This window comes from Manis javanica, chromosome X, assembly GCF_040802235.1.
Source record: "Manis javanica isolate MJ-LG chromosome X, MJ_LKY, whole genome shotgun sequence".
Taxonomy (NCBI): domain Eukaryota; kingdom Metazoa; phylum Chordata; class Mammalia; order Pholidota; family Manidae; genus Manis; species Manis javanica.
In genome coordinates, this window is record NC_133174.1 from 137,914,172 (window position 1) to 137,926,922 (window position 12,751).

Here is a 12,751-nt window from a genome sequence, read left to right on the forward strand (position 1 = left end):
TCAAGCGTGGTCTTGTGGTTCAGCCCCAAGAGTACCCCCACGGGGCTCCCTGACATGGGACACGAGCAGCCTCGGAGGGCAGGGTGCCGTAACTCCTCGACATGCCCACAACGGACACGCACGGCGACAGCGTGACACGGCAGCAGCCTCCCTCGTGCACTCTGGCATCAAAGGGGCAGGGTACAAACCACACTCTATTCTTCCTCTTGCATTCCTGCTCCTATAAAACAATTCCTGGTTCCACGTATCTGAAGGCTTTCTGGCTGTGACAGGGTGAAGGCTAGCCCAGCAGTACTGGTCCTCGGCGAGATTTGAGCTCAGACACCCCAGGGGCCCCCCTGTTGTTCAAAGACAAGCCCCAGAGGCCCTGGAGCCCTGCCCCCTCCTCTGTGCTGCCCTCCTCTCCAGTGCGGCCCAGATCCAGTCCCCAGGATTTCCCCAAGCACAACTCCACCGCCACCTCAGCCCAGGAGGCCTACTTGGAGCAGTCTTGGCTGGCTGCCCATGGACCCAATCTCAACATGCTCACGCCCACGCCTCCTTCCCTCAAGAGACCTGGCCGGGGGCAGCGGACGAAAGCGTGTGGGCATGGTCATAGTGGCCACAGTGGGTGCACTTACGCTGAATGCTGAAGCAGAACTTCTTCTGCTGGTAGGAGATGTAGCTGGAGACAGCGCCAATCAGGGCCATGGCCAGGGCACTGGCCACACCAGCGATGGTACCAGTCTCGGCCGACATTCCTGGGCAAAGGAGAGAGACGCCTGGCTCCCCTCTAGCCTCTGGCCCCCAAGTCAGTGTAAGAGGGCCAGGCCACTACACAGAGGGCACTAGAATGATGCTGTAGCCCCCGGGATTGGCTGGTGCTTCTCATTTTCTGTAAGGACTTCTACTTTAAGTAGCTAGGAAGGTGGGCATGGAAGAGGCAGTCTCTCTCTTTAACTGGGGCCACCTGCCCAGGGACCCAGATTTTCAGGCTTAACTCTTCCTCCCTTGTCCTTGGCCTCCTGGTTTTCCACCGGAAACATTCGGGGGACAGTCGGGGAGGCCCACTCTGAGATGACAGCAGGCTGGCACTCTGTTCCCTGCTGCTTCCAACAGAAACCTTGGGACCCAGACTTACCAGATTCAGAGTCGTCGCCGCCACCATATGGGCCATGACCTGTTGACAGGACAAAAGCACTTAGTGTCTATATGACCTTGTAGCCACCCAGCTTGGGGTCAGGAGGGACAGCCCCTTCCCAACTTGCCGGCCCTTCTGAGCCCACCTCTGCCACAGACCCCACCCATGTGACCTATGCCCTCTGATACACTACAGGACTAGGAGGTAATCAATTTTAAGACCTTCCATTTTTTAAAGGTATCATTGATATACAATCGCATGAAGGTTTCACATGAGCAACATTGTGGTTTCAACATTCATCCATATTATCAAGTCCCCCCTAACACCCCATTGCACTCACTGTCCATCAGCGTAGTTAAGATGCTATAGAGTCAGTACTTGTCTTCTCTGTGCTGTACTGCCTTCCCTGTGTCCCCTCCCCTACATTATGTGCGAACCGTAATACCCCTTTTCCCCCCTTATCCCTCCTTCCCACCCACCGTCCCCAGTCCCTTTCCCTTTGGTAACTATTAGTCCATTTTTGGGTTCTGTGATTCTGCTGCTGTTTTGTTCCTTCAGTTTTTGCTTTGTTTTTACACTCCAAATATGAGTGAAGTCATTTGGTACTTGTCTTTCTCCACCTGGCTTATTTCACTGAGCATAATACCCTCTAGCTCCATCCATGTTGTTGCAAATGGTAGGATTTGTTTTCTTCTTATGGCTGAATAGTATTCCATTGTGTATATGGACCACCTCTTCTTTATCCATTCATCTACTGATGGACACTTAGGTTGCTTCCACTTCTTGGCTACTGTAAATAGTGCTGCAATAAACATAGAGGGGCATGTGTCTTTTTTAATTTGAGAACTTTTCTTTGGGTAAATTCCTAGGAGAATTTCCAGGTCAAATAGTATTTCTATTTTTAGTTTTTTGAGGAACCTCCACCATTGCTTTCCATAATGGTTGAACTAATCTACATTCCCACCAGCAGTGTGGGAGGGTTCCCCTTTCTCTGCATCCTTGCCAGCATTTGTTGTTCCTAGTCTTTTCTATGTTGGCCATCCTAACTGGTGTGAGGTGATATCTCATTGTGGTTTTTATTTGCATTTCCCTGATAATTAGTGATGTGGAGCATCTTTTCATGTGCCTGTTGGCCACGTCAATTTCTTCTTTGGAGAACTGTCTGTTAATATCCTCCACCCATTTTTTAATCAGGTTATTTGCTTTTTGAGTGTTGACATGTGTGAGTTCTTTATATATTGTGGATGTTAACCCCTTGTCAGATAAGTCGTTTATGAACATAGTCTCCCATACTGTAGGATGCCTTTCATTCTCCTGATGGTGTCCTTTTCTGTACAGAAGCCTTTTAGTTTGATGTAGTCCCATTTGTTCATTTTTTAAATTTTGTTTCCCTTGCCCATGTCCAGAAAAAATTGCTGATGCTTATGTTCAAGAGATTTTTGCCCAAGTTTTCTTCTAAGAATTCTATGGTTTTGTGTTCCATTTAGGTCTTTAATCCATTTCAAGTTTACTTTTGTGCACAGACAGTAATCCAGTTCCATTCTCTTACACGTGGCTGCCCCGTTTTGTAAGGTCCTCCACTTCTACTTTGGCAGGTAGTTTAAGTTATTCTCAGAACATAGACAATTGCAGGTTAATGCTCCCTTATCCAGTACTTTGAAATCAAAAGGTTCTGGAGGATCAAAGAGATGGAGAAGACAGTAGTGGCTGACAGGGATTAAAGAGGGCGGAGAGGGAGGGAGCTGGCTGTGGTTGCACCAGGTAACAGATCTGTACTTTCCCTTGACTGTGGCGGTGGTCTCACAGACCTATGCATGTGAACATGGGGAATTTCACCGAAGGTGCACACTCGCCCACCCAGACCAGTGGTTCCCCAGTGAGCAACAGGCACCTCTGCAGGACACTGAGCAGCCTTGAGCGCTCTCCTCCTCAGCCCTCTTCTCAGGGCATAACACTAATGGAGGGTTCTCAGGGGAAGCCGCCCTGGGATGTCAGGGGCAATGAATTCTGGTGTTCCTTTCACCAAAAAGTCTGGGGGAGTGCAGGTTCTTGGACTGTGACAGATGTCCCCGCTCTGGTGGGGAAGCTGGCCAAGGGGGTGGCTGTGGGTATCTGGGGGCAGGGGAATAGCAACTCGCTATACATTCTGAATTTTGCTGTGAACCTAAAACTGCTCTAAAAAGTAAAGTTATTTTTTGAAACATCCTGGGGGGAGAAAACGAGGTTTCTTATGTGTCCACCTGGGGCTGGGTCCCTGCATTAAATGTACTTGGTAAGATCCCCGATTGGGTATGAACAGCTATTTATAAAACAAGGAGCACTAGCATTTTTGAAAAATCCCATCATTGCTGCTGGAGAAAGAATAGAAAGGAAGATGGAAGGCACTACATCAACAGCAAGGCCACGCATGAGGGCCTGGGGTCTGGCTGCTGGCCTAATAGTCCTTTCTGCTGTGAAGTTGGCTGTTGTCAAGGGTAGGGGCAAGCCCCTCACAGGTGTCCTCTGCTGATGTGTTCACATCACTAGATTTCCAGACAGCTCTGAGCAGTTCAATCTCCTCTTCCACCTCAAGGTGGAATAAAGTGTCCTCAGCTCTCTCTTTATTAATACTTGGTCACGAGGATTCCCAGCAATTTGAACCTCACAATCTTATGACCACAGGCTATATGGGTGTTACAGGAAATGGAAACAGGGTAGCCTTTGCCAACTGTCCCTACGGGGGGCATATGGAGAGAAGGTCTGGAACCGCACCCCCTCTGCCCCAGGCTGTCAAAAAGACTCAAAAGCTCAGTACTTCCATTTCTAGGAATTCCTGACTATCTGACCGTCTGTGATTGTATGGAAGCATTATCCTAAGAAGATGATAAAAAAGTGTTCCTCTTCCCCACCCCCTCCCCCCAAAAGGTGAACCCATCCTGTGAGTGATTCCTTGCCCATTCCTTGCTATGATTCAAAAAGGGTAAACACTGGGGAGGATGTGAAGAAAGTAGAGGCCTCCAACATGGCCAAGAGGAATATAAAATGGTCTGGCTGCTGTGGAAAACACATTGGTGGTTCCTTACAAAGTTAAACACAGAGTTTTCACATGACCTAACAATTCCCCTTCTAGATATATACCCAGGAGAATTGAAAGCACTGAAAACATATGCGCACACAAAAGCCTGGTCACTAATTTCACTGAAACATTATTCATAATAGTCCCAAACAGAAACAACCCAGAAGGTCACCAACTGATGAACAGATAACTGTTTTTGGAGTATATGAAAAGGGCTTAATAATCCCTACTGTAAAAGGAGCCTTTACGAATCAATAAGATACAGACCCCAAGAGATAAATGGGCAAAGGGTGTGAATAGGCAATTAACACCATCTACTAGGAGTTGTCTAATAGGAGATGAAAAGCGTTTCCCGCTGTTGGAGCCATAAGCCATGCAAATTCAAACAGGATAGCATTTTGCACTGATCAAATCTGCCAAGATTACAAAACTAGACAGTGGAGGTGAGCTTTTGAGCAAACAGGCTCCAGACACTCCCCAGAGGTGGACGTGGAGGCTCGTTTACCCTTCACAGAGTGCCATCTGGTGGTACCCTTGAGGAACTGCATCTTTAAAGATTCACACCTCCTGTGACACAGCAACTCAACAGCTAGAACCTACTGGACAACTAAGGTTTTGTATATTTGGCCATGAGGATATTGAGCACAGCACAGCACAGAGCAGTAAAAAATGAGGAAAAATCTCCCTGTACAGCAGCAAGCACTGGCTAAATACATCAGGGTACAGTATAATGTTATACAGGTGGCAACATGATAATATCTTAGAGTACTCTTAGTAACAGAGTATTAATTCAGGGTGCTACTGAAAAAAATAGTTTTAAAATGGTAGCATGATCCCATTTTTATAAAAAACCCAAATACTTATACACAGAAAAAGTACTGCAAGCATATACCCCAGTATTACTGTGATTCTTCCTAGATGGTGAAATAAAAAATGTATTTTTCATATAATTTTTAAAGAGTTTGAAATATACAAGCCCAAAGCAAATTTATCTACCCCTATTTCCCCACAACTGCAAAGACAGTTGGAAGAGGCTACTTCATAGATCACTGGCAGGATCTGTTTTCAAGGATAGTGTTTTACATCCCAACTTGCCTTCCAAGTTCACAATTATATACCCAAGAGACTAGAGTAGCCTCTACTTATCAGAAATACCCCCCTTCAGTGTATCTGTGACTGCAATTTTAGTATAGGAACTTACACAGAGAGCTAGCTGTGTGGAACGCCATAGCTCTCGGGACCGCCGCTGGAGCTCTCGGGCCCCTCAAACCACAGCGGCCCCCATAGCTATAAAGACTGACGTAGCCATAGTGACCACTTTGGCTGCAGGGACACTGGGGCAGGAGACATTGCCTCAGTGAGCAAGTCACAAATAAGCCTTGTTGTTAACAGAAATGTTGTATCATCATCTTCAAGTACAAAAGATGACAGTGCGCACACAAAGCCATGTCCGTCTTGCGCCCTACACGGCCACATGCCTGGGAGGCAAGAATGCAATGCCATTTGACCATCTCTGACAACAGCAACCCCGAGCCTGACACATCAGATTCGCCACGCGCACGCACTCCTGCACTAGTGGGACGATTCTATCTAGGACTGCTAGGGACTATTCAAGTACTTAAAGACTTTACGTTTTGTAGACTTCGGACAGCCACAACTAGGACTTCTAGATTTTTAGGAATTTTTCATTACAAAAAAAAAAGTGGCCACAGAAATACAAAATAATTTTTTTTTAATTTTTAAATGAATAAATAACGTAGGGGGGAAAACAGAATTGTTTCCAATGACCCATGGTTACAAAAGTCAAATCAAATTGGACCAGCACACAGCCGCCTAGGCTAACCACTGGGAATGCCACTCATCACTGTCCCAGAGAGTCCTGTTCATCCCCACCACCTCAGGGACTAGGCAACACGATGGCTCCCCTGCCCCAACCTGACACAGAGCCCTGCAAGCCCACCATCCTGTGTGAAGTTCCCAAGGTACCAAAGAGGTGAGCCCCAGGGTTTTCTCCCAGGTGTGTGTGCACCTGCATGCGGGCCAGTGGTAGGGGCTCTGGGTGAACAAGGTTCTCTTCACCTTCTGGAACTCTAGAACCAGAGAGCTGTTCTTCACATCTGAAACTTTTATTGCTTCCCATTATGAAAGCTGGAAAAGATGTGGAAACAGTCCAAAGAGGAAGTTTCTCACATGGGTGAGCTAAAAATGGCTGTTCATAAGGAATTGGGGCTGTCCAGGGTAAATCCCTACCTTTTAAGCCCCCCACAGAAGGCCCCCATTTGGCTCACTGTGCCCACAGGCGGGCAGACCTGGGGCACTCTGTGATCACCAGTAGCCAGTTGAGGTCTGATGGGTTTTAGCCAACACTTCGGGGTAAGTCCTACCACTTCAGCTCTTTTGCCATGACTGCGTTCCCATCAAGACCCAATTCCGTTACACCAGATGCATTTAATGGATTGTAAGGGCTCACAAGGTCCAGATTCTTTGAGACAGTAACTATAAGTATAGTAAAAAGTGGAAGATAATGTTTTCTTCAAACACTCAGTAGAGAGAATGGGTAAACAAAATGTGGTGTACCTATACAACGGAGTATTATTCATTCAGCCACCTGCTATAATGTGGATAAACTTTGAAAACATTATGCTCAGTGAAAAAAGCCAGACACAAAAGGACAAGTACTGTAGCATCCCACTTTTCGGAGACACCTAAGGTAGTGAAGTCCATGGAGACAGAAAGGAGAACAGCAGGCGTTAGGGGCTGTGATTCGGGCGGATGTGTGCTCTCCTGAACTAGCAGGATGACGGCCGCTCCAGGAGAACCCAGGGGAAGCCGGTGGCTGCTGTGCTGAGGGCCAGCCTCGTGGAGGGCAATAGGGCTCCAGAGAGGAGACCATCTTTGGGGTGTCTCTTAAGGGATGAATGAGTGGGAATTCGCCTGGGGGAACAATGGCATCTTAGATAAACAGTGACCTGTGCCTACCAGTCACTGGCATGTTTGGAGATGAGAGCAACCTGATGGTGTAGGTCAGGGAGCTATGGCAGCAGGCTAAGGGCTTCGAACTTACCTTGTAGGCAGTGGGGAGCCATTAGAGAGACCTTTTTTTTTGCTTTAATTTTCACCAACACTTAAGAAAAATTTCAAACAAGTTGAGACCACTGTACAGTGAACACTAATCTGGATTCTATAATTCACACTTTGTGTTATGTGCTTTATCATATCCATTCCTGTATCCATCAACCTTTCCTATTTTTGTGATGCATTCAAGCTGCAGACAGTACATTTCATCCCAAACATATTACCCAGAGTTCCACCTCTGCTTATGATTCCTTTAAGGTGAAATTTACATATGGTAAAACATACAAATATTACATGTACTATTTGATAAACTTTGGCATATGTGAACATCTATGAAACCCATATTCCCATTAAGATATAGACTGTTACCATCACCCCAGAAAGTTCTCTCATGTCCCAATCAATCCTTGTCCCCATCCCAACCCTGGAAGCCAGGGATCTCATTTCTAACAGTTTTGTGAGTATCAGAAGTTCATGTGAATGGGTTCATATAGTGTGTACTGTCTTTTCATCAGCTTCTCTCAGTATAGTGTTTTTGACATTCACTCACGTTTTTGTGTGTCATCAATTCATTGCATCATGTAAGTATATATGTCTTGATTTGTCTATCAGTTTTCCTACTGAAAAACAGTTTTCCTGTTGCCAGAGCTTGTTTTGCTATATTAAAAAAAAAAGCTGGTATGAGCATTCTTCTATGAGTTTTTTTTTGAGGGGGGGGCAATGAGCTTTCACTTCTCTTGAATAGGAGTGAAATTGCTAGGTCACTGTGTCTGTGTTCAGCTTTATAAGAAACTTTACATTCCCATGCACAATGTATGAGTTTCAGTTGCTCCATATCCACACCAACATTTGGAATTTGTCAGTCTAATTTTAGCAATTCTCATGGGTATGTGTCTCATTGTGGTTTTAATTTGCATGTCCCCAACAAATAATGATTTTGGGCATCTATCACAAAACTTCCTCTGTGAAGTGTGTTCAAATCTTATGCTCACTTAATTGGGCTGTTTGTCTTTTCACAATTACACAACAGTTTTAAACAGAGGACTGACAAGATCAGTTTTATGTTCCTGATGGTCCTTTCTGGCAGCTGCGTGGAGGACACACTGGAGCCAGAGCCCAGTTAGAGAGGTTATGGTAATGACCCAAGGCGTGGTGACGTGGGCCTGAGCTTGAGGGGTAGCAAAGAAAAATCATCCAGATTCAAAATATACTTGGGGAGAAGACTTCTGGCACGAGGGATCAACAAATCCTCTCCTCAGTGAGCAGCTATCCGTTGCACAAAAATAGTCATTTCAGGAAACAGGTTTGATTCCAGTGACAACAGTTGGAGTCCATGGCCTTTTTGCCCAGGGTTGCTCTCCTTTCCCCTTCCCCCAGGTCTTTCAGGAGCTAGTTCAACTGGGGAGGTATAGACAGGCCAGGAAAGGGGATGCACGTGACTTACAAGACTGCCAGCTAATGGGGCCATGTCAGCAGCAAGTGAACAGGACAGCCAGCAGCTTCTTTAGCCTGAGCAAGCCACCAGCCAGTCAACTAGCCAGGGATTGAATAGGGAGCAGAGACAACCACAGGGCCGGACCGTGATCAATGCTCCGCATTGCCTTGTCTATCCTGAAGCTGAGTACATGCCCAGCAGGCAGTCTGGTATTGGCTGAAGGCTGGCCGTAGAGCTCAATGGGGCAGATCGAGAGTCCAGAAACAAACCCTCACGCTTATGGTCAACTGATTTTCACCAAAGGGACCACAACAATTCAATAGGGAAAGGCTAACTTTGCCAGTAAGTGGTGACAGGACAATTGGATATCCACATGCAAAAGAATAAAGTTAGACCCCTATCTCACACCATATACCAATTAACTCAAAATGGAAGACAGACCTCAATATAAAAGCTAAAATTATAAAACTCTTAGAAGACAACATAAGTCTTCACAACCTCCGCTGTTCTTAGACACCAAAGCATGATCCATAAGAGAAAAAAATTCATAAATTTAACTTTAGAGAAAAATTAATGTTTTTATTTCACAAACACCACTATTAAGGAAAAGATAGGTCAACACAGACTGGGAGAAAATGCTTGCAAAATCATATACCTGATAAAGGACTTCTATTCAGGTTACATAAAGAACTCATGAGAAGAAACAACTGACTTTTTAAATGGACAAAAAATCTGAAGAGAGGGAGCCAAGATGGCGGCGTGAGTAGAGCAGTGGAAATCTCCCAAAAACACATAGATCTATGAAAATATAACAAAGAAAACTCTTCCTAAAATAGAGACCAGAGGACACAGGACAACATCCAGACCACATCCACACCTGCAAGAACCCAGTGCCTTGCGAAGGAGGAGAGGAAGGCCACAAACCAACAAGAAGGGAAGCTCTTCCAGCGGTCACTCGTACCAGCTCTGCAAACTATCTCTATCACCATGAAAAGACAAAACTACAGGCAGACAAAGATCACAGAGACAACACCTGAGAAGGAGACAGACCTAACCAGTCCTCCTGAAAAAGAATTCAAAATAAAAATCATGAACATGCTGACAGAGATGCAGAGAAAAATGCAAGAGCAATGGGATGAGATGCAGAGAAAAATGCAAGAGCAGTGGGATGAAGTCTGGAGGGAGATCACAGATGTCAGGAAGGAGATCACAGAAGTGAAACAATCCCTGGAAGGATTTATAAGCAGAATGGATAAGATGCAAGAGGCCATTGAAGGAATAGAAACCAGAGAACAGGAACGTATAGAAGCTGACATAGAGAGAGATAAAAGGATCTCCAGGAATGAAACAACACTAAGAGAACTATGTGACCAAGCCAAAAGGAATAATATTCGTATTATACGGGTACCAGAAGAAGAAAGAGGAAAAGGGATAGAAAGTCTCTTTGAAGAAATAATTGCTGAAAACTTCCCCAAACTGGGGGAGGAAATAATCGAACAGACCACGGAATTACACAGAACCCCCAACAGAAAGGATCCAAGGAGGACAACACCAAGACACATAATAATTAAAATGGCAAGGATCAAGGAAAAGGAAAGAGTTTTAAAGGCAGCTAGAGAGAAAAAGGTCACCTATAAAGGAAAACCTATCAGGCTAACATCAGACTTCTCGACAGAAACCCTACAGGCCAGAAGAGAATGGCATGATATACTTAATGCAATGAAACAGAAGGGCCTTGAACCAAGGATACTGTATCCAGCACGACTATCATTTAATTATGATGGCGGGATTAAACAATTCCCAGACAAGCAAAAGCTGAGGGAATTTGCTTCCCACAAACCACCTCTACAGGGCATCCTACAGGGACTGCTCTAGATGGGAGCACTCCTAAAAAGAGCACAGAACAAAACACACAGCATATGAAGAATGGAGGAGGAGGAATAAGAAGGGAGAGAAGAAAAGAATCTCCAGACAGTGTATATAACAGCTCAATAAGCGAGCTAAGTTAGGCAGTAAGATACTAAAGAAGCTAACCTTGAACCTTTGGTAACCACAAATCTAAAGCCTGCAATGGCAATAAGTACGTATCTCTCAATAGTCACCCTAAATGTAAATGGACTTAATGCACCAATAAAAAGACACAGAGTAATAGAATGGATAAAAAAGCAAGACCATCTATATGCTGCTTACAAGAAACTCACCTTAAACCCAAAGACAAGCACAGACTAAAAGTCAAGGGATGGAAAAACATATTTCAGGCAAACAACAGTGAGAAGAAAGCAGGGGTTGCAGTACTAATATCAGACAAAATAGACTTCAAAACAAAGAAAGTAACAAGAGATAAAGAAGGACACTATATAATGATAAAGGGCTCAGTCCAACAAGAGGATATAACCATTCTAAATATATATGCACCCAATACAGGAGCACCAGCATATGTGAAACAAATACTAACAGAACTAAAGAGGGAAATAGACTGCAATGCATTCATTTTAGGAGACTTCAACACACCACTCACCCCAAAGGATAGATCCACCAGGCAGAAAATAAGTAAGGACACACAGGCACTGAACAACACACTAGAACAGATGGACCTAATAGACATCTATAGAACTCTACATCCAAAAGCAACAAGATATACATTCTTCTCAAGTGCACATGGAACATTCTCCAGAATAGACCACATACTAGGCCACAAAAAGAGCCTCAGTAAATTCAAAAATATTGAAATTCTACCAACCAATTTTTCAGACCACAAAGGTATAAAACTAGAAATGAATTCTACAAAGAAAACAAAAAGGCTCACAAACACATGGAGGCTTAACAACATGCTACTAAATAATCAATGGATCAATGAACAAATCAAAATAGAGATCAAGGAATATATAGAAACAAATGACAACACAAAGCCTCAACTTCTGTGGGACGCAGAGAAAGCAGTCTTAAGAGGAAAGTATATAGCGATCCAGGCACACTTGAAGAAGGAAGAACAATCCCAAATGAATAGTCTAACATCACAATTATCGAAACTGGAAAAAGAAGAACAAATGAGGCCTAAAGTCAGCAGAAGGAGGGACATAATAAAGATCAGAGAAGATATACATAATATACATAATAAAGATAAACAAAATTGAGAAGAATAAAACAATAGCAAAAATCAACGAAACCAAGAGCTGGTTCTTTGAGAAAATAAACAAAATAGATAAGCCTCTAGCCAAACTTATTAAGAGAAAAAGAGAATCAACACAAATCAACAGAATCAGAAATGAGAATGGAAAAATCACGACAGACTCCACAGAAATACAAAGAATTATTAAAGACTACTATGAAAACCTATATGCCAACAAGCTGGAAAACCTAGAAGAAATGGACAACTTCCTAGAAAAATGCAACCTCCCAAGACTGACCAAGGAAGAAACACAAAAGTTAAACCAATTACGAGCAAAGAAATTGAAACGGTAATCAAAAAACTACCCAAGAACAAAACCCTGGGGCCGGATGGATTTACCTCGGAATTTTATCAGACACACAGAGAAGACATAATACCCATTCTCCTTAAAGTGTTCCAAAAAATAGAAGAAGAGGGAATACTCCCAAACTCATTCTATGAAGCCAACATCACCCTAATACCAAAACCAGGCAAAGACCCCACCAAAAAAGAAAATTACAGACCAATATCCCTGATGAATGTAGATGCAAAAATACTCAATAAAATATTAGCAAACAGAATTCAACAGTATATCAAAAGGATCATACACCATGACCAAGTGGGATTCATCCCAGGGATGCAAGGATGGTACAACATTCGAAAATCCATCAACATCATCCACCACATCAACAAAAAGAAAGACAAAAACCACATGATCATCTCCATAGATGCTGAAAAAGCATTTGACAAAATTCAACATCCATTCATGATAAAAACTCTCAGCAAAATGGGAATAGAGGGCAAGTACCTCAACATAATAAAGGCCATATATGATAAACCCACAGCCAGCATTATACTGAACAGCAAGAAGCTGAAAGCATTTCCTCTGAGATAGGGAACCAGACAGGGATGCCCACT

At 44.0% G+C, this 12,751-nt stretch overlaps 1 protein-coding gene across 5 annotated transcripts in view; it reads right to left on the minus strand.

The window, feature by feature from the left end:
• CD99L2 (CD99 molecule like 2) overlaps positions 1-12,751 on the minus strand; it is a 98,024-nt gene that overhangs the window by 7,398 nt on the left and 77,875 nt on the right. For all 5 annotated transcript variants that reach the window (XM_037000490.2, XM_037000499.2, XM_037000480.2 and 2 more), the window contains 2 exons: positions 1,121-1,159; positions 621-740 (listed from right to left, as the gene is read on the minus strand). In XM_037000490.2, coding sequence (XP_036856385.1) covers positions 621-740; positions 1,121-1,159 — 159 coding nt within the window. The remainder of the gene's footprint in view (positions 1-620; positions 741-1,120; positions 1,160-12,751) is intronic.